Source organism: Microcebus murinus, chromosome 5, assembly GCF_040939455.1.
Source record: "Microcebus murinus isolate Inina chromosome 5, M.murinus_Inina_mat1.0, whole genome shotgun sequence".
NCBI lineage: Eukaryota > Metazoa > Chordata > Mammalia > Primates > Cheirogaleidae > Microcebus > Microcebus murinus.
The window spans coordinates 26348603-26375022 of NC_134108.1; the positions used below are offsets into that span (position 1 = coordinate 26348603).

Consider the following 26420-nt stretch of genomic DNA (forward strand, 5'->3'; position numbering starts at 1 on the left):
CTGTGCTGTTGAACATAAAATTAATGTTTCACTCTGACAAAATGCAAATTAATGTGATTTAAAACAGTTGCACATCGTACTTTTGGAAGACCTATACTCTATATCCTGAATTTTGGCAGAGAAAGTAGTTGAAACATTTATCTTGTGTCTGCTATCAAATAACTATGATAATTGTTTGTTTTGTCTTCATTTTATACTTTTTAATTAAGCTGGGATGGGAGTAGGGGTAAAGGAGGTAAGAAAAAAAGAGAAATACAATTTCCATTTCAAGTGGATTTTCTGTTATTTTACTAAAGGTCTTCTATTCTGTAGTCTTGTGGACCTGTCAGTTTTTCTTTATAATAGTAGCTGTGACTTTATTGTGAATCCATCAATATTATTAAATATTATTACATAAAATGGTAAAACTAACTGTGACTTTATGCATACTTGCCCATGCATGTTTGAACTTTCACTAAGCAGTGAAGGAAAGTCTCCATGGGGTCAGGGCAGGTTACCAAACAGGCACAAGTCCTCTTGTTGCTTTCTCTCATCAGGAAAAAAAGAAAAAGAAAACGCACCTCCTCTCAGGCCCCTGGACCAGATCTCAGTTACTCTCCCGATAGTCCCACACGTGAGTTTCTCTGACCCTTTTCTCAAGAAAGAGCATGATGGATGAAAACCATGCAAATTCTGGACTCAAACCAAGTTAGATTCATACCTTTTTCTAACCACTGCTTATTCTCTGCCTCTGTATTTTCAGTGTGGAATGTGGATGCTAATTACCTGCTTTGTAAGGTGTCTATAGGAATTAGATGTGATGTATGTAAAGCTTCTAATAGCAAAATGTCTGTTATGTTAGATGGGTCTTGATAAATTGGCTCTCACAGTTGCTGCTGCTGCAACTATTATTTTGCCTCTGTAGTAGTTCCTCTTTTTTCCCTTTTACAGCTCAGATTTTATAATGAGTAGTTTGTGTTTCTCCTGTTTTACATGTCAATTGAGTGTTTTCAGTGGGATTTTTTTTGGTGTTGTAGAGTTATTTCTTCTGTTGGCTTTGCCTCAGGCAACTTTTCTTTCCTTATTGAGTTAATCTGATACTATATGAGAGGGAGTGGACTCTCTAGTAGACCTTGCTAAGCAAGATTGAATGAATATTTAGAAGTAGCACATACTAAATTGGACTTTTCTTTTTTTTTTTTGAGACAAAGTCTCTATTGCCCTGGCTAGAGTGCAATGGTGTCATCATAGCTCACTGCAACCTCAAACTCCTGGGCTCAAGCAATCCTCCTGCCTTAGCTTCCCGAGTAGCTGGGACTACAGACCTGTGCCACCATGCCCCGCCAATTTTTTCTATTTTTGGTAAAGGTGGGGTCCCATTCTTGCTCAGGCTAGTCTCCAACTCATGATATGAAGCAATCCTCCCACCTTGGCCTCTCAGGTAGACAGAACTATAGACATGAGCCATCATACCCAGCCTAAATTGGACATTTCTAATTAGAATTTAAAGCATGGTTTTGGATAATCTTAAAAAAGGTTTTCTAATCATCTAAAATCAAAACACAAAGATTTAAAAATCAAAATTTTGAGCATTAGGTAGTACTAGAATTGTTCTAGTTTTTATAATCAGCCTAAACTTTATTCAAGTGGTTTCGTAAGGTTTTCTAATCATCTAAAATCAAAACACAAAGATTTAAAAATCAAAATTTTGAGCATTAGGTAGTACTAGAATTGTTCTAGTTTTTATAATCAGCCTAAACTTTATTCAAGTGGTTTCGTAAAATAGGCTAAGATTTTTTTTTTCTAGTGAAATAAGAAATGACAAACTTTTAAATCTGGTTTACAATAATTTTGAAATCAATAGAAACTGACGTATTGCCTGCTGATGTTTCATTGTAGGCCCCTCTGAAATAACTGAATTCTGTCTGTATCCTTAAATATTTAAATGAAACTGGCATTCTTCTATGCAATCTTAGCAAAGTGACCTCAGGTTGATGTGAGTCAGATCGATATTGGTATTTTTATAACCCCAGCATAGGCAGTGCCTGTATTGATCGTTGTAAGTAGCAGTGAGCTTTGGGGAACTGCTAACCAAGATGATGTTGGCTCTATTTCAGAGAAAGAATTATGCAACTCAGCGATAAGTCAGCTAACTAAATTCTTAGGAAGAAAGCTATTTGGCTTCTAGGCCTCTCTATGGAATGGGCCCAGGGTTCAGGGGTGGAGGTGGAGAAGTCCCAGCTCTCTTAGTGCTGAGATGCTGTCTCTGGTATAGACTTCTGCTGAGTGAGCACAAGACCTTATCCAGCTCAATTGCCAAGGAGTCAGAAAGAGGGTTAATTGGGCTCTCATCCTAGGAAGTCTCACTCGTGGGAAGCAGGAACATCTCCTCGTATATCACACAGCTTTAGTGTTAATCTGCAGAAGAGGAAGGAAGGAAAGGGGTAGGAGGCAGTTCTTTGTGGAAACTGAAGATAATAGAATATGCCTTCTGTATCATTTCTGTCTTAGGCAATAATGTTTCTCACAACAATATATGTCATTGCAAAACATTTTTCTTTGTTATAGAGCTTTTATTTTTTCCAAATATGTGAGCAAGATTTCAGGTATTCAAGAGGACCCCAGAAGTTAACCTGTTTAACTCACCAGTTCTAGCCCAGCACAGTGCATAGTATAGGTGGATGATTAAGAAGTCTGCCTTAATGACGATTACACATAAAATGCCATTTGTATTTATTTCTAATTCCATGTATGGTAGAATTATTCCTTCATGTCAATGATTCTCACTACCTGAGGCTGATCTGCTGTTATAGAGGATAGACACTAATGCACAAAAGATTGTCTATAACTGGTTATCCAGTGCATACTACATAACCATTTTTAATGTGGTCACATTAATTTGACCACTCTGAAGACCAACGTCCATGTATTACTTTAACGTGATTTTTTATGATTAAGATCTTCTAAAATCAATTTGATGAGTTATAGAAAGATAAGATATGAATTTTCCTTGTGTGAAACACAGCTCTCACTAATGATACTGGCATTAGCCATTCTTTGAGTCTTTCTTATTCTTCAGGAAGGCTTTGAGGTGCAATAAATGCTCATCCACAGTTTCAGATGATATTTAAAAGGACATCTTTTAGATATAGAAAAAATGGAGTTTTTTCAGGAATCAGTAATTAGCATATTTTCACTACCAAATATTTGTAAAAGTCAAGTTCACCCTGCCAGAAAATCCCACCTAATGAAAATTGAATAGCTGATACAGAAATACTAATTTAGGAACATAGGTATGATTATTTCTAAGACATTTTAAAAATCTGTGGCTCATTATACTTATTAAATGAACTTCCTTTCTCAGCTGGCTCTAAAATATGATTACCTGTGGCTCTTACCTTATACATATTTGCTAGACTCTTGTTGTGTTTGTTTTTTAAAAAATAGCAATTCCCAATAATAAATGATTTGTATTCCAAGTCATTTGCAAATTAGCTGTTTGAAAGTTGGAACATACATTCACATTATAAAAATATTGCATGTGTAACTAATAACTCACAAAACCTGCTTAACCTATTGTATAGTGATACTATCATAGAATCTCTATGAAAAATAGTTATTCATTTTTTATTTAAATATCTATTTTGTTCTAATGGTACAATATCTACCTCACATTGCTCATATTCTACTCTTTCTTTTTTTTTTTTTTTGAGACAGAGTCTCGCTTTGTTGCCCAGGCTAGAGTGAGTGCCGTGGCGTCAGCCTAGCTCACAGCAACCTCAAACTCCTGGGCTCAAGGGATCCTCCTGCCTCAGCCTCCCAAGTAGCTGGGACTACAGGCATGTGCCACCATGCCTGGCTAATTTTTTGTATATATTAGTTGGCCAATTAATTTCTTTCTATTTATAGTAGAGACGGGGTCTCGCTCTTGCTCAGGCTGGTTTCGAACTCCTGACCTCGAGCAATCCGCCCGCCTCGGCCTCCCAGAGAGCTAGGATTACAGGCGTGAGCCACCGCGCCCGGCCATATTCTACTCTTTCTAAAGCAGATTGTCTCTCTTTCCCAAACCTTTCTCCCTATCCCTGCCCTCACCCAACTACAATATTTTTCATTCCTTAATCTACTTGGAGACCAAACTCATTATCAGAATCTCTCCCTACCTTACTATTTACAAAAAGCACACGCCCTTTTTAATTTTTTCTAAGGTTTTTCCACTTCTGTAAAACAAAACATGGAGGATAACCAAAAAATTTATGAAGTCTTAGGTATGTGTTTCATTTGTAAACTGAAAGGAAATCATAGTGCTGTGTGTCACTCAGAATACTCCTGATGCATCTAGGAAAAGTGGTGGGTTTGAGGGGGCACTCAAAGACTGAAATGAGATCCACTCACACACACTTGGTTAGGGCTTTAGATGTCTTCCTTTCTGACAGTAACTCTACAGCAATTTTGAAAATAGGACTGGTCGTCTAGAAGCAGGTTTCTGAATAAAGAAGGAGGGCGGAGACAGGCCAGGCCAGTGACAGTCCCTTGCTCCTGGGATGAAAGGAGAACGGCTCCATTTTTCCCTGCTTCCACTTAGTAATTGTTAGCTACTTTTTTCTTCCTTCTAGGAGGAGCTATTTGTGTGGTTTACCGGCTCAGTCTCCCTCACTTCTCCCACTACTCTAGCTACCAACCCCCACATGGAGGTTGTAAAGTAAGAAATGGTCACACAAAATGCATTCCAGGCCGGAGGAGGCTGAGGCAGGTGGATAGCTCAAAGTCAGGAGTTCAAAACCAGCCTGAGCAAGAGTGAGACCCTGTTTCTACTAAAAATAGAAACAAATTAATTGGCCAACTATAAAAATATATAGACAGAATTAGCTGGGCATGGTGGCGCATGCCTGTAGTCCCAGCTGCTCGGGAGGCTGAGGCAGTAGGATTGAGGTTGCTGTGAGCTAGACTAATGCCATGGCACTCTAACCTGGGCAACAGAGTGAGACTCTGTCTTAAAAAAAAAAAAAAAAATGCATTTCAAAAGCATTGAGAAGAGTCCATTTATCAGCTTAGTGTTGGCTTGGCGCTTTGTGACCCCGAAGTGCCTATAGCTTACGCAGATTTAGAATTTGTAATTGGATTCTCTTGTTTGAAATGGATATAGTATATTTTAAATGAATACACTTACTGGACAGTAAGCATGGAACTTGAAGTCCATGGACCCAATAGCCATGAGTGCTCATTTGTGGGCCACTCAGGCTGCCTTGTAAAGAGCCTTTCCTAGTGGCCTGCTATTGGTTGCCAGGTTGTGACACCTGCCACACAGTCGTCTTTGTGCTTTTGAGAGTTGGCAGAACTTGTAAAACCACTCTCTCGTTTTTTTGGTGTTTTTCAGGTTGGGATCCTGTCCCTTAGTTCGTTTTGTTTTCATTTGTTACTACATTTGGATATTCAATAGGTTCCAAAATTTGAGATCTCCTTTGTGAATGTATTGAATGTAGCAAACTGAAGAGATTGAACAGCTTGAATAAGATGCCATGTCTAGTAAAAAGATGATTTTTAAAAAAGAAAAAGACCAGAACACGCTTTAAATCTCCCCTTTTCTTTCCTACATAAGGCTAAAGGAATGCTTTGTGATTTAAAACCCTTTTTCCTGGCCTGATATTGAATCTCTGGTTGTTACTCTGAGCATATCAAAGTCCTTGTTTGGTCACATTTCTTTGTACTCCAGAATAATAGTCTTAATTATTTAGAAGATTTGAATGTATTTTCAGACCACAGATTGTATAGCTGTGAAAGTCTCTAGTGGTTTGAGTTCTAATGCAGCATCTGTGCAGAGCCTGCATGGTGGCAGTCCGTGCTGTCTGTTGCTGTGGGCATCGTGGGCCGCCTCCACCAGTGTCTCACCACCTCAGGTATCACCGGATCAGGGGATGGAGCAGCTTCAGCATTCTGCTCTTCTTGGTACTCCCTGGCTTAACAGCCTCCCAATTCTGGCTTTGAAGGAGGCATAAAGGTGGCCAGGAAGTGTTTTTCCATGCTTTTGCTTCACTCCTCCATTTCCTGTGCAGAGAAGGTGCCAGAGAAGCACTTTGATTCCAGCCAGCCCATGATGCCTTCCTGTCAGAGGTGGCAGAAGCCGCAGCTGGAACTGATGAAGGTTTGGCCTGCAAAACTGAGAGGGGAAGAAATGGTAAATGTATCCACATGGAACAAATCTTTCTTTTAAACTTCTGATTTAGTCCTAATAGTGTGTCTTCTTTCAGGTTCCATTCCTGCTTTTGTTCATTGTTGTGCTATTCCAGGAAAGCAAAGCCTCCTTGGCAGGAGTTGCCTTTTCCAGTTGAGTTCAGACTGGCAGAAGCAGAGAGGCCTAAAATGCAAGGGAGTAATATACCACCTCTGGGAGCAAGGGATCAGGTGCAGGTGTGATATAGGAAGGCAAATAATCCTCAATCAGGGCTGTGGTCTCACACAACAATGAAGATTTAACAGAGAACTTAAAGAGAAGACGAATCCAGAGTATTTACAGTAGCCACATATTGGAAATGATAAAACGAGGTGCAATTAAAAGAGGAACTTGAACAGTAGGCTAAGTAAGATAGATTACCAAATGAGAAAAGGAAGAGCAAATAGCATGGTATGCTGAATAAATAGAAAGTAAATACATATATGTACATAGGATTTTTTTTCACAGATAAAGGAAGAAGGCAGAGGCTTTCACTTTTCATTTTATAGCTTTTTATACTATGTGAATTTTCTAACCACATGATAGATGGTTTATTTTTTAAGATAAAAAGAATAAATGGGTTATCTGGGTGATAGAATTATGGGCCTTTAAAATTCTTCATGTTTCTATAATCTAATAAATTTTTAAAAATAAAATTAAGCTAAATCAATTGAAAATTTTACTTTCTTTTTATGAGCAAGTGGCAATTAATGCTTGTCTACTATTAAGGAATTGTTTATAGAATAGTTGATAGAGAAGGTAATTTAGTCCTGTAGCCAACCTGTGAGTTGCAGTTAATGTAGGGCCTTAGGATACTATCTGAGAAGGAGGAAAATCATGGCTTGGGAATTATCAAGAACTATTCTAGATGACTGGGTTTGATCTGGGAACCCTTCACATTCTTTTCAGAGTTCCACTGGCTTCTAAGGTGTTTGAATTCCTATGGAACTGATTTCTGTTAGAGATGTTATTAAAACGCTGATACAGCATCTTTCACTCGTTTTTAATCTCCCGACTTTGCTCCTCCTGCTATTTTCAAAACTAAAGCTTATATGGTTTAATATAATGAACCAGCACCTGTTTTGTTCTCTGACTTCTGAAAGAAATTAGAATATGTAGGATTTATGATGTACCAAACGAAGGAGGCGCTGAAATAGGAAATGTGTACAGAATCCCTCAGTGTGTCAAAGCTGCTTGTGAATGCCTTGAATGAAAAGCCATTGTCCAAGACACAGTATATGAAATATTTTCAAAGCTAACTACCAGCTAGCTTTGTGAGCATTGTTTTTGCCTTCTAATTCATGTGCTCTCTGTCACAGCCTTTTATTATTTCATTCCTTCCCCCTTTAGACACATACTCAAGGATCAATTCTTCTACCTTTTTTGAATCTCACCTCCAAAGCCTGTTCAGAGCCTCTCCTCCAGCCATCAGTGATGTCTGACTGGGAGTGAGAGTTGATTGTTGAGGAATTGAGGAAGTGGAAGCTGTAAGTGTGGGCTGGGGCCAAATTTGAAAGACATTTGTAAAGCTAAGATGTGTGGACTTCGTTCTTTAGTCAATGGCATCTCTGTATCAGTTTAGGGATTACTTTCAATTGTGAGTACAGAATCCCCCAAAACAAAGATTTAAACAAATTAGGAGTTTTCATTTTTTTCTTACCTATAGGAGACATGGAGGTGAACAGTTTCTGGTACTAGTGCAGCAGCTGTAAGATGTGAGGGCCCAGGTCTCTGTGTTCCTTTTGCCTTTCCCTTAGGACAGCCTCCTGGTTACCAGATGGATGCTCTGCCTGGAGCATCACATCCACATCCAAGCTAGGAAGAAAAGGAGGGTGATCAGGTTATGCCACCTGAGTCTGCTGTGCCTTAAGGATCATTCCCACAAACCCCACCTAACCACTTCAGTCTTTAACTATTGCCCAGATCTGTGTCCCATGGCCAACCAGAGTTCTTTTCGTGAAAAAGCATCAGAGAATGGGTATTTACTGGGTAACCAGCATGGAATGACACAGCTCCTTCCCTTTGCAAACTTGTAGTATAAATTTCCAAGACACAATTGGTGCCTCAAGCATTCCCCCTTCCTCACCACCCTCCACTCCCCTTTTTCTAAACTATGGAGCATATTTTTGGTCTTGCCTTTCATGAAGACTATCAGTATTTTAGAACTTTTGGAAACATATATTCTGAAAACGTTATAAGAATAAAATCAAATTTGCTAAATAACATGGGGCAGTCTGGAATATAGTAAAAGTCAGAGAAAGAAATGTGATGGGGGTCGGTATAGCTAAAAAAGATTCATGAGAAAGAGACTTGAGCTGGACTATGATAAATGAATTGAATCCTGTATGTTAGTATAATGGTAGATACATGTCATTATACATATATGAAAGCCAATACAAAGTATAACACCAGGAGTGAACTCTAACGTAAGATTGGATGTAAATAGTTGGAGAGATAGTGAGGCTGGTATTCCAATAGGAGGAAAAAAGAACAATGTCACAGATGTAGAAATGACTGTGGCACAGGGCAGCATGGTGAGAATGGACTGGTGCATAATTTTAAACAAGGTTTAAGTTAAATGTTTAGTGGTTACTGGAAATGAATTGGGACAAACCTAACATTTCGCTATTTACCACTCATTCCTATTATACAACACTTTACATAAGAAAGTTTAAAGTATTTTATTAATAGCATTATTTTCTACAAAAGAGGAATGATTAGAGATTTTGCAGCAGTGCATATATGTATTTATTTCACTGATTAAAACCCAGTTGATTTATAGGATTAAAATTACATTCACATTTTTTTTGCAAAACCAATACTTAAAACGTAAGGATCCACTCACTTAAAACTTAAGTGAGTCCACTCTTTTGGGGGAATTATTTCTAAGAACTGTATATTTTCTAAGAATTTAATTTGCATTTAAGTAAGAAAGATTTTCTGGCCAGGCACAGTGGCTTGTATCTGTAATCTCAGCACTTTGGGAGGCCAAAAGGCAGAAGGATTGCCAGCGTGGACAACATAGCAAGACCCCATCTCTAGAAAAAATAAAAACTAACCAGGCATGGTGGCACATGCCTGTAGTCTCAGCTATTTGGGAGGCTGAGGCGGGGGATCACTTGAGCCCCAGAGTTTGAGGTTGCAGTGAGCTATGATGATGACACTGCACTCCAGCCTGGACAACAGAGCAAGACCTTGTCTCAAAAAAAAAAAAGGAAAGAAAGAAAAAAACCTTTTCTATTTTGTGGCCAGTAAGCCAGTAGTAATCATTTTGTAAAATTAGCCATTTTAGTTTTGCTTAAAGTAAATTATGACCCTCCTAAAAGTAAAAACAACCTGTTTGAGTTGGTTATTTTAATTAAGCAAAGTATAATAAAGTTGAGTTCTAATTATTTTACTTTTCCAAGTTATTTAAATAGTTCCTTCTAATTACACATTGAGTTTAATTGAACTGGGTCTAATTTGATAAAGTCCATATCCATCTGTTAAAATTTAGACAGGTGACTGCAGTCTCTGATTTACCATTTCTCAATGTAACAGAAAAACTTTAATATGGTTAGACTTTCTCCCCTCTTTTGTTTACTTTGCCCTTTACTTGCTCATAAATATTATGCATGTCGTGGGACAGGGGTAATTTGTATAGTAGCCAGCATTGTGACTGTGATAAGTCACCAGGAGAGCAAGTCACCAGTGGGATGAAAAGGTTTACCTTTTAATCTGCTTTATATTGATGCAGGTGAAAAACACAGCATTTTCTATTTTTAGTCTTGCCATCTGGCTGAAGGAAGGTTTTTGATTTATTTATGTTTTAGATAAAAGCCTTTTTGGTTGAATTTTAAAGTGTGCAATATTTATTCCTGTCAGCTAAATGTGTCGGAAGGAGTTTGTAACAGGAATCAAAGAGCTGCTTTTAGTGGTAAACAAAACAGCTTAGCAGGTGATTCCGTATAGTTTCCACAAAATATATGGGACGAGTGCTTTTCTGAAATATACTTTTTCCTCTCGTTCAGGTAAGGTGGGCATTTGGCCATTTAATAAATAGATTATCAAGAGAAATATATTAACTTGCTTTGGGAAAAGATTGGGGGTTTACAAATCCCTTAAAGCTGAGATGCTCATTTTGTAGCCTTTCCGACGTTGTCAGCACAGGCTGTAATGTTCACTTGCTTTTCCCTGTGCAGTGTAGACAGTACAGGCTGAGTATCCCTTATCCGGAATGCTTGGGACGAGAAGGATTTCAGATTTCAGATTTTTGGATTAGGGATACTCAACCTGTATTCTGTTGTATTTGGAGAATGTCAATCTAATTCCTGAGAATTATTCTGTAGGGGACAACATTGGGCCGACCATTCTATTATGTGGCGGCAAAAACATTCATTTATTTTGAGTCTTATTAATATAATGTTGAAACCATCCTAGAATAACATGAAATATTTTTTCTTTTTTCTGACATGAAGTGGATGTGACCTTGATCTGACAACTTTTTTTTGTCAACTCTTCTCTACAGTCTTAGCAGTCATCAAAAAATAAGACAAAATATATTCTTTTTCTTTTTAGTAATCATCTTGCCATTAATACTTTTTTTTTTTTTTTCTGAGCTTTTGGCACAATCTGCCACTCTCTACCCTTTTCTTGCTTCCCTTTGCAGGCATTTATTTAATGTCACCTATGTGCCAGGTAGTGGGCTAACCACTGGAAATATGGAGATTGTAAAGATGACAGACATGACCCCTGCCCTCAAGTTGCTCTGCCAAGTGAAAAATTATCATAGATCTGCACTTGGCCTCATGTCAGAGACTAAATGCCAGTGTTCCATTTACTCGGAGACTGTTTCTTTAAACTCAGAGTATCATGGCTATGATTAGATATCAGCTTTTTGGAGCAAACAGCCCACTCCTTATCATGTAGGAATATTTCAGTAACTTGTTTTGATAGAATTATCTTTTGTTGTTATTTATATGACATTTATATTTTCCCTGTCATGTGTAAGTTAACAAATAGATTTTTTTTTTTTTTAGAAAAAGTTATGGTTATGTCAATATGTGTATCATCTTATGTGTAGATCTTGACAGTTCAGTGCAACTACCTTAGCTTCTTTTTGGAAGTTGATACATTATAAATTATTAATAAACACCTACATGCCTCTGTTCCATTCCTCATTCCTTAGTGTCAGTTATAAACATAAAAGGTGATGTCTATGGTAGATTCTGTCCCCATCTGACATATAACTGTATACAGTGTTGACTGTATTTGTAAAATCAATGTCTTTGTGTTGGTTTTTTGTTGGTTTTTGAGACAGGCGCTCATTCTGTCACCAGGCTAGAGTACAGTGGCATCATCAGCTCACTGCATCCTCAAACTCCTGGGTTCAAACTCCTCCCACCTTAGACTCCTGAGTAGCTGGGACCACAGGTGCACACCACTACGCGTGGCCTAATTTTTAGTTTTTTATAGATACTGGTTCTTGCTCAGGCTGATCTTGAACTCCTGACCTCAAGTAATCCTCCTGCTTCAGTCTCTCAGAGTGCTAGGATTACAGGCATGAGCCACGGTGCTTGGCCTTTGTTGGGTTTGTACTACCTCAATACTGAGCCCATTTCTTGGTCTTTTAGTTGGATATCATTTTCCTTCACTGTCATACATTTAAAAATTTTTTTCCACTGTGAAAAGATGATGAAATCAGAAAGCGACCTTCAGTCTGTTAATTCTGAACAAACTCCCCCCAAATTTTAAAGCTTCCACTCCTTATTGCCATCCTCTACTGTCATCTACTGCAGCTACCAAATCATAACTTTTTGTCCTATATGGAGTACATGAAATGCAAAGGAAAAATAAATCTTTTTTTAAACAAGTAATTTACATAGCAGGAAAAATAAATCTTAATTGAGTTGTTTCTGTCAACAGAATAAGGAGGATTCTGTATATGACTCAAATATCCATTGTTATCAAATGGTCCTATTTAGTTGCATTTGCTTTTGCAACAAGAAGTGAGCAATAGAGTGTTGAATAAATGGTTCATTGTTCTTGTTGATGTGTCAAAATGTCAGATTAAATGTGGCTGGATGTTACACCATACCATGAAATGGGTTTATTCTGGTGTAGAAGAGTAAATTAGAGTCTGCTATTTTTAGCATCTACAGTTACTTAAATTGCCCTGGCACAATACCTGTAAGCTTGCATAGCAGAATGGCTGCTTCCTCATCTTCTGATGATCTACAAAATATTAATAACACCAATCAATTTCTGCTCGTATTTTATCTTCGTGATCTGCCTACAGAATGGCCTTCAGAAACACACCCTACCTGTTTCCCAGCAGGCACATTCCCTCCCCTATCTGCTGCTTATCCTCCTCGGAGTTTGTGGCTGGAGTCCTGTATCTGGTGGCTGGTCCTTGTATGGTGCTACCTGAGTTGCCCTTGGCCCCTTTTAGGGAGACCACACTGATCCACTCTTCCCCCTGCTTCTCCTTTGTTCAGCTGTAGACGTAAGTTTCACCATATTCATTCATGTCACTGTTTTCCCCTTCATGGTCAAATAGTGAGCTCTTGGTACATATTAAGGGTAAGTGGAAAAATCTGAATAGTTGCTAAATTATATAGAAAGCAGAGTTCTTAGGATTTGTCTATTTAGTCTGATTTCCTTTTATTGTATCTTTAAGATGATAACCTTTTTGAAGTCATTTACAGCAGGCTTGTTAGGCTTCACTTTTCATTTACGCAGAATCCACTGAAGCTAAAGTAGTTCACAGCCGGAAATTCCACGGGATTTACTTCAGTGACTTTCTGTTGCCTTCGTGATTAAAGTCCAAACTCTTGGAACTGAAGAAGGCGTTGACCTTAGCGGGTTTCTCGTGTTGTATTTTCAGCTGCCTACCATCCTAAACCCACCGTTCTGACTGGACAGTCCCCCATTGTCTCATGTTTTTTGAGACAGCAAGGGACCTTTTCCACTTTATTGCACATGTATCCAGATGCCCTCTGGTCTTCCAGACCTTTGCCCAATGACTACTGCCCCCTGTAGCACCTTCTCCCACCTCTGAATGCCTGTAACATTACGTCATTTATTTGGTTATTAAACCTCTGTGGTTTATTGGTTTTTCGGACATTGAATTGGTCTATTGTTGCAATTTCATGTATATGCACATTGTCTTCTCCAGGGGGATGATAAGCATCTTGGAAGCAGATGCTATGTCTCATCTTTGTACTCTCTGCTCATGGCGTAGTGTCTGGCCCATGGCAGCATCTGTAAATGTTTTTTAAAAAATTACTTAACATCTTTGAGCCTGGGAATATGGTGGTTCCAAGAATAGTAACAAAGAGACTGACATTAAGAGTTGGGTCATTTTGTGAGGACATTTAGTTCAGATTTTGACATAGTTTCAAGTGATCACAGAGACGCATAAGCATATATTCCCTAGAGGGGAAGACTGGCACCCTGCTGGGAGAAGATAGTTACACGTGCACACCTGACAGTGACTGTTCTAGGGTTAGTGCTTCAGGCTGTAACAAGAGATGACTTTTTGAAGAGAAAAGAGATACTACTGGGGGAATCAGAACACAGTGTAACCTAGAAATAGAGGACAAGAAAAGGAAATAGAAGTGGTAGTAGATACATTATTCACTTAATATTTCCAGTACCAAGCACAGGGTGTTCCCACCGAGTAGGGTACTGTCTAGATAAATGTAAATAGTAAGAAAACTGAGGCAGTGTGGGGAAGGAAATCCAGGTTTATCTGACTCTAGTTCTTGTGAGTTTTGATCATTACTACACAACTTCACATATAATGATGAGGAATTTAAGGAGAACCCCTCTGTATTGTGTGGAATAATCAGAAAATTCATTAGAAATTATGCAACTGCTTTATTTCCTTCTAATGCAAATTTTATAAGTGACGTTGGGTAAACATTTAATATCTATGATTGAAGTGTTACAATACTCCTGGCAATTATATTTGAATAAACAAATATAAGAAATAAATCTACATGAATATATAAAATAAATATAAGAATAGCATTCTCAGGCCTGCTATGTTAACTTCTTTCTGCACAGATTGAAACTATTATTTAATAGACTGAAAAGTATGAAACTACTAATATTCAACCATTTATTACTACAAAAAAAGCCATTTCATGTGGTTCACCCTCTAGTTCTGTGTTCTGGGTCACTGTCCCAAAGCTGTGTCCCCAAAGCTGTATATCCTGGGGGCCTTACATCCACAAAGTCCAAATGAACAATGTAATGGAAAAGCATTTATACAGTAGTAGAAGGACTTATACTTCCCCTCCCACCCTCACCCCTACCCCATGCCCCCTATAACCTGGGCTAGAGAGCCATGGCATCATCACAACTCACAGCAACCTCCAACTTCTGGGCTCAAGGGATCCTCCTGCCTCAGCCTCCCCAGTAGCTGAGACTACAGGCACTCACCATCACATCGGGCTAATTTTTCTATTTTTTGTAGAGATGGGATGTTGCTCAGACTGGTTTCAAATTCCCCAACTCAAGCGATACTCCCACCTGGGCCTCCCAGAGTGCTAGTATACTTCCCCTTTATCTGAGGTTTCACTTTCCAAGGTTTTAGTTATCCATGGTCAATGCAGCCCAAAAATATTAAATGGAAAATTCCAGAAATAATGCAATAGTTTTAAATTGTATGCCCATGCCCTCTGAGTAGCGTGATGAAATTGCATGCCTTCTGGCTCCGTCCAGCCTGGGACGTGTATCCTTTGTATAGCACATCCACACTGTAGATGCTACCTGCCCATCAGTCACTTAGTAGACACAACTCACTTATTAGTTCAAAAAAACATAGTGTATATAGGGCTTGATACTATCCACAATTTCAGACATCCACTGGGAGTCTTGAAACCTGTGCCCCCTAGATAAGGGGGACTACTGTACAGAGCTGGAAATTGAGTTCTAAACTTTAGCTGTTTCCCACTCCACATTCCATATTTTATTTTAAAAGGTGACTGAAATTTATTATCCTTGTGGATGTTAAGTCCACATATTATTCACTGAGATTTAAACACTCAGGAAGGGCTGGATGCAGTGGCTCATGCCTGTAATCCTAGCTCTCTGGGAGGCCCAGGCAGGAGGATCGCTCAAGGTCAGAAGTTCGAGACCAGCCTGAGCAAGAGCTAGACCCCATCTCTACTAAAAATAGAAAGAAATTAATTGGCCAACTAAAAACTTAGCCGTGCATGGTGGCACATTCCTGTAGTACCAGCTACTTGGGAGGCTGAGGCAGATGGATTGCTTGAGCCCAGGAGTTTGAGGTTGCTGTGAGCTAGGCTGATGCCATGGCACTAAAAAAAACTCAGGATGTTCCTAAGGTTGCAGCCCAAAGTGTCTTCAGAGAACATGTTTTGACTAAATTAGCAGGTCATTTTGTGGATCAGTTATTTTGAGCCGTTGAGAGGAGACTCGAATTGGACCATGCACCCAAAAGTGGAAATACAGCAGTGAGAACCCCATGACCTTTATGGGAAGACAGTGCAAGGAATGCAATGAATGGTGAAGGATGTGGATTGTGAAGGCACATTTATGACACTTACTGGAGCTACAGAATTTCTACTAGATAAAGGCTCCAAATGTCTGCTGCGCCTCTGTTTTGTTTCGTAGTATATCGGAAAGAGAGTCCCAGACCACCGTGGTGCGTGTCTGTGCCCCTCCTCTTGTCTTTACTCCAACACCCGCATGTGACACTAATGGAATATAGCTTTCAAGCTAGCAGGAAGATCAATAAAGTTTCCATAAGCCTAGCGAAAACTTATTAAGCATCATGTACATGGCTCAGTTTTCTCTTTTAAAAAATGAAAGAGAAATTCATGTAAATAATACTGGGAGGCACCTGAGTCATTTTAAATGGTTGTATTTTTTTAACAGTAAATTTAAGAAGGGTATATGTAATTCTTTCTGCTAGTTAACTAGGATGTTCAGACATATTTTTAAATTTTGGATATCTGAAAGTGAATAAATTTCTGTTTTCATTGTGTTCTTAAGCAGTGAAATTCCCTGTACTCTTGTTTTGTTTTGTTTTGTTTTTATTGATTGATAGATTGAGACAGAATGTCTCTCTCTCTCCTGGCTAGAGTACAGTGTCATGATATCATAGCTCACTGCAACCTCAAAACTCCTGGGCTCAAGCGATTCTCCTGCCTCAGCCTCCTGAGTAGCTTGGACTACAGGCATGCACCACCACGCCTGGCTAATTTTTCTGTTTTTTGTAGAGAATAAGGTTTCACTCTTGCTCAGGCTGGTCTCAAACTCCTGACCTCAAGCAATCCTCCTGCCTTGGCCTCTGAGAGTGCTAGGATTACAGGCATGAACCACCTCGCTCAGCCTGTACTTTGTTTAAAAATCAAAACAAAAAACACCCCACAAAGTTTTATTTTCTCATTATTATGGTTGAGAGTTTTTTAAAGGATCATATTTACTTAATGTAATGAAAGGCATTAAATCTTAGAAAACTGGCATCTCTCTAAGCCCCAAATCAGGAAGACTTATTACCTCTTCCCAAACCAGGGCATACCCTAAAAATCACAGAGATAAGTTCAGCCTACCTGAGAGCCCCCAGGAGGTGTAATTGTAACTGAACCGAAAACCTCTGAAGCTAGTAGCTGAGCGGACCTTCTGCCTTGTTGGCCACTTGCTCCGGAGCCCAGGACCATGTTGTCACCAAGTTAACACAGGTTTGCCTTCCCTCAAATGGGGAGAGAGCTGAAAATGCTTTCTACCATTTTCTGAACCTTGCCATGGCCTAAGCAGTGAACTGCCTTTCTGCACATTATCTCATTTAATTCACAACTCTGAAACTGGATTTTTCCCCCTCTTTACAGATGAGAAAATTAAGACTTAGTTTAAGTGATGTGCTGAGGATTCACAGCTCATAAGTAGCAGAGCCAGGTTTGCTGACTCCAAAACACACAGCTAACCTGCACAGGTGCTGTGAGTATGAGATGCCCAGGACTTTATGGAAGAGCTTTAAAGTTGGTAGAAAAGGGCCTAAATATTTGTTGAATACCTAATGTGTGCCAAGGCCTGTAGTGCATCCTTTTTATTTATTTATTTTTTTAAAGAGACAGGGTCTTGCTATATCACCCAGGCTGGTCTTGAACTCCTGGCCTCAAGTAATTCTCCCACCTCACCCTCCCAAGTAGCTGAAATTACAGGTGTGACTCACCGTGTCTGGCTCCATGGTAGATTCTTAACATGCATCTTTTTAGTTAATCTTCCCAACAACTCTGGGTTAGGCAGTATCACCTCATATGACTGACTTGGAGAAATCAAGTAACATTCAGGTCACTTAGATAGTAAGTACCAGGTCTCATATTTGAACCCGTATCTGTCTGTGTCTTTCGCTGTTACCATGATATAGTGTCAACCAAGAAGTTGTTGAGAAATATGGACTCTTACAATGGTGGAAAAGAAAGAGAGCCAAAAAACTTCACAAGTACATCCAACCTAATGGTTAGAAATTAGTAGTATATCATCTTAGACTAAACATCCTGGTTTTTTAAATTTTTATTTATTTATTTATTTATTTATTTAGAGAAAAGTCTTGCTCTGTCACCTGGGCTGGAGTGCAATGGCACAATCATAGCTCACTGTAACCTCCAGCTCCTGGGTTCAAGAGATCCTCCTGCCTCAGCCTCCCAAGTAGCTTGGACTAGGTACATGCCACCACACATGGCTAATTTTTGTTTGTTTATTTTTGGTAGAGACGAGATGTCACTATGTTACCCAGGCTGGTCTCAGATTCCTGGGCTCAAGTGATCCTCCCTCCTTGACCTCCCAAAGTGCTAGGATTACAGGCATGAGCCACCATACCCAGCCTAGCCTGGTAATTTTTAGAAATTATTTTTATTTTACTAAATTTAATCTGTCAGTTTTACATGAACACAGAACAAATTTTAAGATGAATTTTAAATTTATCTTGTGATGAATATGACTCAGAGGGTCTGTTGGTATAGAAATGAATTCCAGACATCCAGATGATAATGTTCAATTGGAGTGGATCCAATAAAAGTCAGATGGCATTCAAGTAACCAACCCCCAGTTTAATTGAAATTTATTTTTTACATTTGGATTTCAGCATAATTAAGCAAACTACAGCCAAAAGAAAAAAAAATATATTTTATGGCAGGCTTATTCAGAAAAGTGACTTGTACTAAACATGTGTTAGAGTCTTTCTAATCTCCATGGTCCACTGTAATATTCAGGTAGGGCTGATGTTTGTTGTCAGGACCTAGGGCTGCTGCAGATGCTCAGTTACCAAAGAAAGATTAAATGATGCTGAATACACCAAGGCAAGAAAGAAACGAATACATTTGAAATATATTCTAAACCAATGATGCTTTGTAAAAACTAAGGTCATAGGATGTGGGAATCTTAGGAGGCATTAAAAAAAAGAAAAGAAAAACCTAAAATCAAAGACTTTAGGTTACAGTCATGCTTCCATGTGGTTGCTTTGTGTGTGAACTGGGACAGCTGGGGAACATGGTCTGTGTGGACCCTTGCACGTGCCACTCCTACAGGATTGGTCACATGAGCCGAGGCTGAATTTTGGATGTGTCCTTTCCACTGAATGGTGAGCTCCTGGAGAGCACAGGTTGTAACTGCATCGTCTTTTCATTTCCTGAATCTACCCAGTACCTGATACAAAGATTAACAGTAAATGTTGAATAGGTGGGTGTTCCTGAAGAAATTTTAAGAAACTAAATATGTCTTTTCTCTTTTGTCTCATTTGTGTAGCGCCTGACAGTTATAAAGTGCAAGATAAGAAAACTGCCTCCAACCGCCTCTCCTCTGCAACTTCTGGACAAAATAGCAACCACTCAGGAAGTAAACCAGGTACAATGTGTTGCATTCACCCTGGGAAAATAAAGGTTATCCCCAAGGCTAAAATGCATGCTAATGAAAATTAAACAAAAGTAGAATTTAGCAGAACTTTGTTCCAACTCTACTGCCAAAACACATACTCCTACTGGCTTGGGTGAAATTAAGTCTGAGAACCTCTGAAAGCTTTGGTTTTCTCTCTACAAAATGGAGATTTGAACATGGTGTGCTTACCTCTCTGAATCATTTTCACAGTCAATGAGATGGTGTATGTGGATGCGTTTGTGTACTGTTTGTGTAGCAGTTTATAAGAGGTAATAGTTTTCCTATTCTGTTTTAAATGACAGACATGACACAATTTTTTATGCCTGTATACAAAGCATTATTGTTTCTCTTTTGTGACTTTTTCAGAACTATTTAAAGAAATCTTTACACATAGTAAAGCTCATATAGAATTATGTTTTTGTTCTCTATTTCCTGCAATGGTTATACAACTACTCAGTAATTTCATTTAATAGCCTGTGATTCACGGTGTGTTCCATTCAGTCATACAAAGAAGCAAACAGACTGTATACATAATACAAACAATTGAATAGACACTGCAGTTGCTTCCAGGTATCCAGCAATGATTGTGTGGCCCTTGGGAGGGACAAATGTACAGTATGATGATAAGAGACAGTCAAAGGAAGACATAGCAAACCGAATACCCCACGAGGTTCTTGGAAGCCTCCTTCATGCATCCAAGGCCAAAAGACCCTCAAGAACAGTGAATCTGTGAGAATAAAGATAGAAATAACTGACTCTAGCATCATAGAAACATTCTCCATTATACTGTATTTAGTTTTATGATTCTTTTTTCATGTGGAAAAGCTCATAAATAGAGCAGATAAATCTGGCTTATCATTCAGATGAAAGACAATAACAAGTACTGTTGGAAGTATTGCTTGACCAGCCACTAATGGAAAATGATATGCAGTTTCTGGAATTTTAATTAGCACACTGAGGTTTCCCCACTTAGCTTGCCTCTTCATTGAGTCATTTATCCATCCATCTATCCACCCACCTCCCAGCCACCATCTAATGTTTACTGAGTTATTCTATGCCTGGGAGTATGAGAGTTACTCTATGCGCAAACGTGGCCCCGTCCTCATGGAGTTTATGCTAGTGGACCTTTATTCCTGTACTCAAGTGAGCATCCCCGTGGAGGTAGAAATTCTTTAGTGCAAAAGCCCATTTGTTTTCCAGTAAGAATTTAACAGAGCTAGGTTGTTTGTACTTTATTTCTCTGGTTCTCTCCACCATTGCTTCTAAATTCTACCATTCTTTACTATGCAGTTTATACTTTTATATCCTGATAATTCATTTATTCATGCCATGTTAGCACCATAAAGGTGCTAGGGATATATTATTAAAGACATAATCTCTACCCTCCAGTTGACAGTATGATGAAGAAAACCAATGTATGAATAGATCATTCAAACACAGGACGACCAGTGTGGTGAGAGAGATGTACATACCGTGTATAGGGAGCACAATGGCTGAAAAATCTCCTCCACCCAACTGGCCATCTGTTTATGGAGCTGTTTGATTTATATTGCCAAAGTCAAGTTAAATGAAGAGACATTTAATTTCTGATTGTGTCTTTTGAGCATCCCTGTGTCTGCTTTCTTGTGTTTACAGATAAGCAAAGCTATATAAAAGGCTCTTATTTTAGAAACCACCATGTTATTTTCCTGATTCTCTCCAAAGGATGATATGAAAGGTTGCATGTTGGAGGGCTGGGCTTCAGTAAAACCTTTTAATTTTATCATATGAGTCATGGGAATGTCTGTAAAGCAATTTGTTGATTTTCATTCTCTAAACTTGAGGGGGGTTGTGGGGTGAGGGAAGTACATATAGTATTTTGGGATATTTTCCTAACCAGATGTGGGCATCCTGACTAAATGATTTCTCATAGTCCCTTTTAACCCAGTAAATTCTAGCTGAAATTCCTTCCCTCCTTTACCTTCTGATATTTACACTCATTAGAAGGCTTCAGAACATCTCTTTGATTTAGAAGGCATCTATCCACATTCAAATTGTGACTATTTTATATTTCAAACATGTTATGGGCCGGGTGCCATGGCTCACACCCGTAATCCTAGCATTCTGGGAGGCCGAGGCAGGCGATCACTCAAGGTCAGAAGTTTGAAACCAGCCTTAGCAAGAGCGAGACTCCGTCTCTACTAAAAATAGCAAGAAATTAATTGACCAACTAAAAATATATAGAGAAAAAATTAGCCAGGCATGGTGGTGCATACCTGTAGTCCTGGCTACTCGGGAGGCTGAGGCAGAAGGATCGCCTGAGCCCAGGAGTTTGAGGTTGCTGTGAGCTAGGCTGACGCCACGACACTCGTGTCCGGGCAACAGAGTGAGACTCTGATTCAAAGAAAAAAGGAAAAAAAAACATGTTATGGAAGTCCGTTTTAGGAGTATGGGCACACTGCGTCCCATGTTGTCCAGGAAGGACCATTACTCTCCACTGTGAATACTTGAACCCAGACCAAGAGAGATAGTTTGTAAAGTTACAGATCTGTCCAAATCTGCTAGTTCCTGAAAAAGTAGCGGATGATTTTTCAGAGCCCTGTCAGCTGCCTCCAAATGATTAATGGTTTGACTTAATCAGAAGAGAAAATTGTGTATTTTTTTTCATGACCTGAAAACAGCAGAAACCCATTCATTAAAAATCTCCTTAATTCCTATCCATCTGCTAGCCCCCACCACAAGTCTTCAAAAGAGTCACTAAAACTTCCTTCTACCTTATTGTTTGTAAGTAATTTTCTCACACAGAGGAATACATGACTTGGAATCTTCCAGCCCTTCACTGACTGCTACATGATGCCATTCTAATGACTGTGGCTGCCATGGTGTGTGCTGGGGCACAGGATTGAGTTAGAGATCGGGTTGGAAGCCCTAGCTCTGACACTTCACTGTGCCATCTTCATTAGTCACATCTATTTCTCTCAGTTTGCTCATTTGAAAACTAGGTATACTAACTCTTCATTGAATGAATAAATGCTTGGCTGACTCATAGGATTATTGGGAAGAATAAAATGATAACATATGTGAAAGCACTTTGCATTTTACTGTAGAAACAGTAGTTGTTAGTTATCAGTCAAGGTCTAGTGAGTTCTTGAAAAAGCTTTGTCAATTTAAAGAGTCATTCTTTAATAGTGTGATCATACTCTCAGATTTGTGCAAGACAGTCCAGGTTTATGAATGTTACGGAACACAGAATGTTAATAGCATTCCCCTTCACTCTTAAAAATGCCCTATTTTCTATGACCACCCTATACTTTAACCATCACAGATAAGAGGTTGAATGCAGAGTGCAACTGCAGGTTTACTTACACCAAAAAACCTTTTTTCCTTCTGAGAATCAGTAACTTAATTTTATTCTAATAATGTTAGATCCACTAGAAAACAATGTGAACTATACATAATGTTCCGGGTTTTTTTTATGCCTTGATTTTATTTCAGGGAAAAAATGATGTGGGAGTAGAAATGAGAAGAGAGGCAATGAATTATAGAATATTCACTATTCACTGTAATTATTAATTGTATTTTTTGAAAACCTATCTTTGAAGATAAATTTTATCAGTTTTTAGTTAGTAAAACTAAAATTTTATTTGCTACCATTTAAATTTTTAGTCTGTTAACAGATACAAGATTGCTCTTAGTTTGCCTCATTGGTGCATGTAGATGAAAGTTTAAAGGCTCTGAAAATTAGCTAAAGTTGTTCATTTATTTATTCAATAAATACTTACCAATTATCCTCTTTCTGCCAGCTACAGGCCTAGGCAGCAGTGAGCAAAACAGACAAGCCTCTGCTCCTCCCCAGCCCCATTCACAGCCATCTTCAGTCTGCCACAGGTGTTAATGATGTTCAGAAGAGTGGAAACAGAATTTAAGCTGAATAACTTATTCTCTCTACAATTCAATATTTTCTAGTGCCATATTCCTAAACCAACCCAAATCATCTGTATATCACAGTCTCTATGTGTCTTATACTTTAGAAATGTTGCATTCTTTACTTCCTCATATGCAATTCTAGATAGATAGTAATCATTTCAGCACTGATCTCAAAGGAGAGCCATGGGAACTATTCCAATCCTAAGCATCGGCCTTGTTTATAGTGATTAATTGATGTATTTGTGTAGCTCAGACTGTACACAGCCTCATTTCTTACATTTTATCTTACCTGAAAGGGTGCAGTTTGTTACATGTGAAGAGCATAATTTTCATATGAAGTGACAGTATTGACATTAGGGAAAAGCAATGCCACCTCTCACATCACTGTTTCCAGAATATACACCAAGGCACTTAAAAGGGAAGCATTACTTTGCATAACTGGGCAGTGCCTTATTACTGCCACAGGACCAGTTAATTGTTACCACTTGGGGCTCTTGGGGTTAGGGTGGGCAAGGATGTGGATGTGGGTGTCCCAAATGTTGTTAAAGCTTTCATTTCAAAATTTTGCATGAAATTTGTCATGTACTTGAAAGTAAACTAGAAATGCTGCGTACTTTATATTGAAATATCTGTTAACAGAATTTGTCAGTATAATTTAAAAAGTAATTAGGCCAGGTGTTGTGGCTCACACCTATAATCCCAATACTTGGAGAGGCCAAAGCAGGAGAATCACTCAAGACCAGGAGTTTGAGACCAGCCTGGGCAACATAGTGACACTCCATCTCTACAAAAAATTTTTTTAAAAAATTATCTGAGCACTATGGAACATGCCTATGGTCTCAAACTACTCAGCAGGTTGAGGCAGGAGGATCCCTTGAGCCCAGGAGGTAAAAGCTGCAGTGAACTATAATCACCCTGTCGTACTCCAGCATGGGTGACAGAGCAAGAACCTGTCTCTAAAAATAAAAAAATTTTTAAATGTAATTAAATTCTCTATTTTATAAACTTTCTATTATGTGCATATATGGTGTCTTATAAATAAAGTTGATTTACAACTTTTGCAATTAAATGAAAGCTTTTATGAGTTAACAAACTTCATTAAGGAGTATTATTTTAAACAATAAGTAATCGTTAAAGGTCTTTGTTTTAACTTCATCTTGACTTGCACTCAATTCTTTATTTCTTCAAAATACCGTTTTGCTATGGCCATGATTTTCTTTCACCAAAAACAAATGACAATAAAAAGCCCCTGTGAATGGCCCCTAAGAAATTGCCTGAGAGGGTCCACATGTCCTTTTTCCTGTTTTAGAATTAATCCTTTTGGAGCCAGGCTCCATATTTTCTTACATAAAAAATATGTAGAACTTTATAAATGATTAGGAAATCTGAGAAGTTGTTATCATAATGACCGTGAACTACTGAGAGGTCCATCTTAACCAATTTTTATAAACTATACCTATAAGCAAAGAAAAAGTGTAACATGTCATCATCACCTAGTCTTGCTCCTCTCCCATACTGCCTAGTTTATGCAGGCTCCTAAAGTGGGCTTTTATACAGTTTTTATTTCCCTTAAATATACAAATTCTGTAAAGTTTAAGAGACATTTGGGATGCAAGGCCTTTAAATTTATTGACGAAGCACTACTATGTTGTCTCTAATGTATTATTATAGAGAGTTCTCATTTTTAACATGAGATTCTAAAACTGTAATGTCAGTTTAATAGAAAGAAAAATAAGTCTGATCTTATGTACAATTATGATGATGATCATTATTATTGTTTTTATATGGCAACAGACAGAATGAGGCTGTAAATGTAGCTCTCTGCTGCACTCCCTTCCCCCAACCTCACTCAGTATAATCCAAAGTCCACTCTGACCAGTGAGCCCCATGCCCTGCCCTTGTGTCTCCAGGCCCATTGCTTACAGATCTTAATCTCTTTTAGGCCCCTGGATCTCCCTGTTGTTTCTTGAGCACATTAGGTACTTGCAGCCCTTGCAAACTCCGAGCCTTTGCACTAACTTTCTATGGACTATGTGCACAGGTAGCTTCCTCACTTCCATTAGGTGTTTACATATAAAAGTCAGTAAGGCCTTCCTTAAGCCCAATCTAAAAATTTAAACTTCCTTTTCCAGACATGTCATAATCCCCATGTCATAATTAATTGCTTTGTTGTCTCTTTAGCATTTATCTCAGTCTTAACATTTTTATGTATTATTCTCCTTTTTTCATTCTGTATGTTTTACTTATCCTGTTTATTACATTTTTCAATTAGAATGTAAATCCCATGAGGGCTGAAGTTTTTGTCTTTTTTGTTGACTGCTGTCTTCAGTGTACATAACAGTTGCCTGGCACATAGTAGATGTTCTATATGCATTGAGTGAATGAATTCATTTACTGGAACTTATGTGCTAGGTGTTACATTAACACTCATTATCATTCTAATGATGTGAGATAGGTTCTCTTTTATCCTCATTTTACAGGTAATAAAAACTCACATCAGAGCAGAAACTGAACTCGTGTCTCTCTGACTCCAGTGCTTCACCTCTAACTGGCAAACATCTAACATCTATCCAGTAGAAATCTCCTTACTCAGGATTCTCTTTCCTGTTAAGGATCAGACTTTTTTTTTTTTTTTTTTTAATTTTTTTTTTTTTTTGAGACAGAGTCTCGCTTTGTTGCCTAGGCTAGAGTGAGTGCCGTGGCGTCAGCCTAGCTCACAGCAACCTCAAACTCCTGGGCTCAAGCGATCCTTCTGTCTCAGCCTCCCATGTAGCTGGGACTACAGGCATGAGCCACCATGCCCGGCTAATTTTTTCTATATATATTAGTTGGCCAATTAGTTTCTTTCTATTTATAGTAGAGACGGGGTCTCGCTCTTGCTCAGGCTGGTTTTGAACTCCCGACCTCGAGCAATCCGCCCGCCTCGGCCTCCCAGAGAGCTAGGATTACAGGCGTGAGCCACCGCGCCCGGCCAAGGATCAGACTTTTTAAAGAATAAAAGTAATAGAAGTTCAGTAGGTTAGGAATATAAAACATCATTGATTTGTTTATAAATAGCCAAAAGCCTACAGTTATGTTATGACTTTACATAATATTTTTAAATAGAAAGAAAATGCTTGGAAATTCTTAGAAAGTTATATATAATAAAGTGTACCACTATAACTATAGCTACATGTACTAATTATTATAAGACATGTAGCAGTATTTCATTCATCGAATTTACTGGACAAAAGGATATTTATTAATATATGTCTTTATTTAATTCACTCTTTGTTTCATGTTTTTTATCTCCTTTTCAGACCCTCCGCCTGTGCTACGGGTTGATGACCGGCAGCGGCTGGCCCGGGAGCGACGTGAGGAACGAGAAAAACAGCTAGGTACCCCAGGCCCTGCATCCACCACCCTCCTTTGATCATTCAGGGACACTCTTGTCGAAATGTTA

At 38.6% G+C, this 26420-nt stretch overlaps 1 protein-coding gene across 7 annotated transcripts in view; it reads left to right on the forward strand.

The window, feature by feature from the left end:
- MAP7 (microtubule associated protein 7) overlaps nt 1-26420 on the forward strand; it is a 180219-nt gene that overhangs the window by 96272 nt on the left and 57527 nt on the right. For all 7 annotated transcript variants that reach the window (XM_012739443.3, XM_012739444.3, XM_012739436.3 and 4 more), the window contains 2 exons: nt 18944-19042; nt 26278-26355. In XM_012739443.3, coding sequence (XP_012594897.1) covers nt 18944-19042; nt 26278-26355 — 177 coding nt within the window. The remainder of the gene's footprint in view (nt 1-18943; nt 19043-26277; nt 26356-26420) is intronic.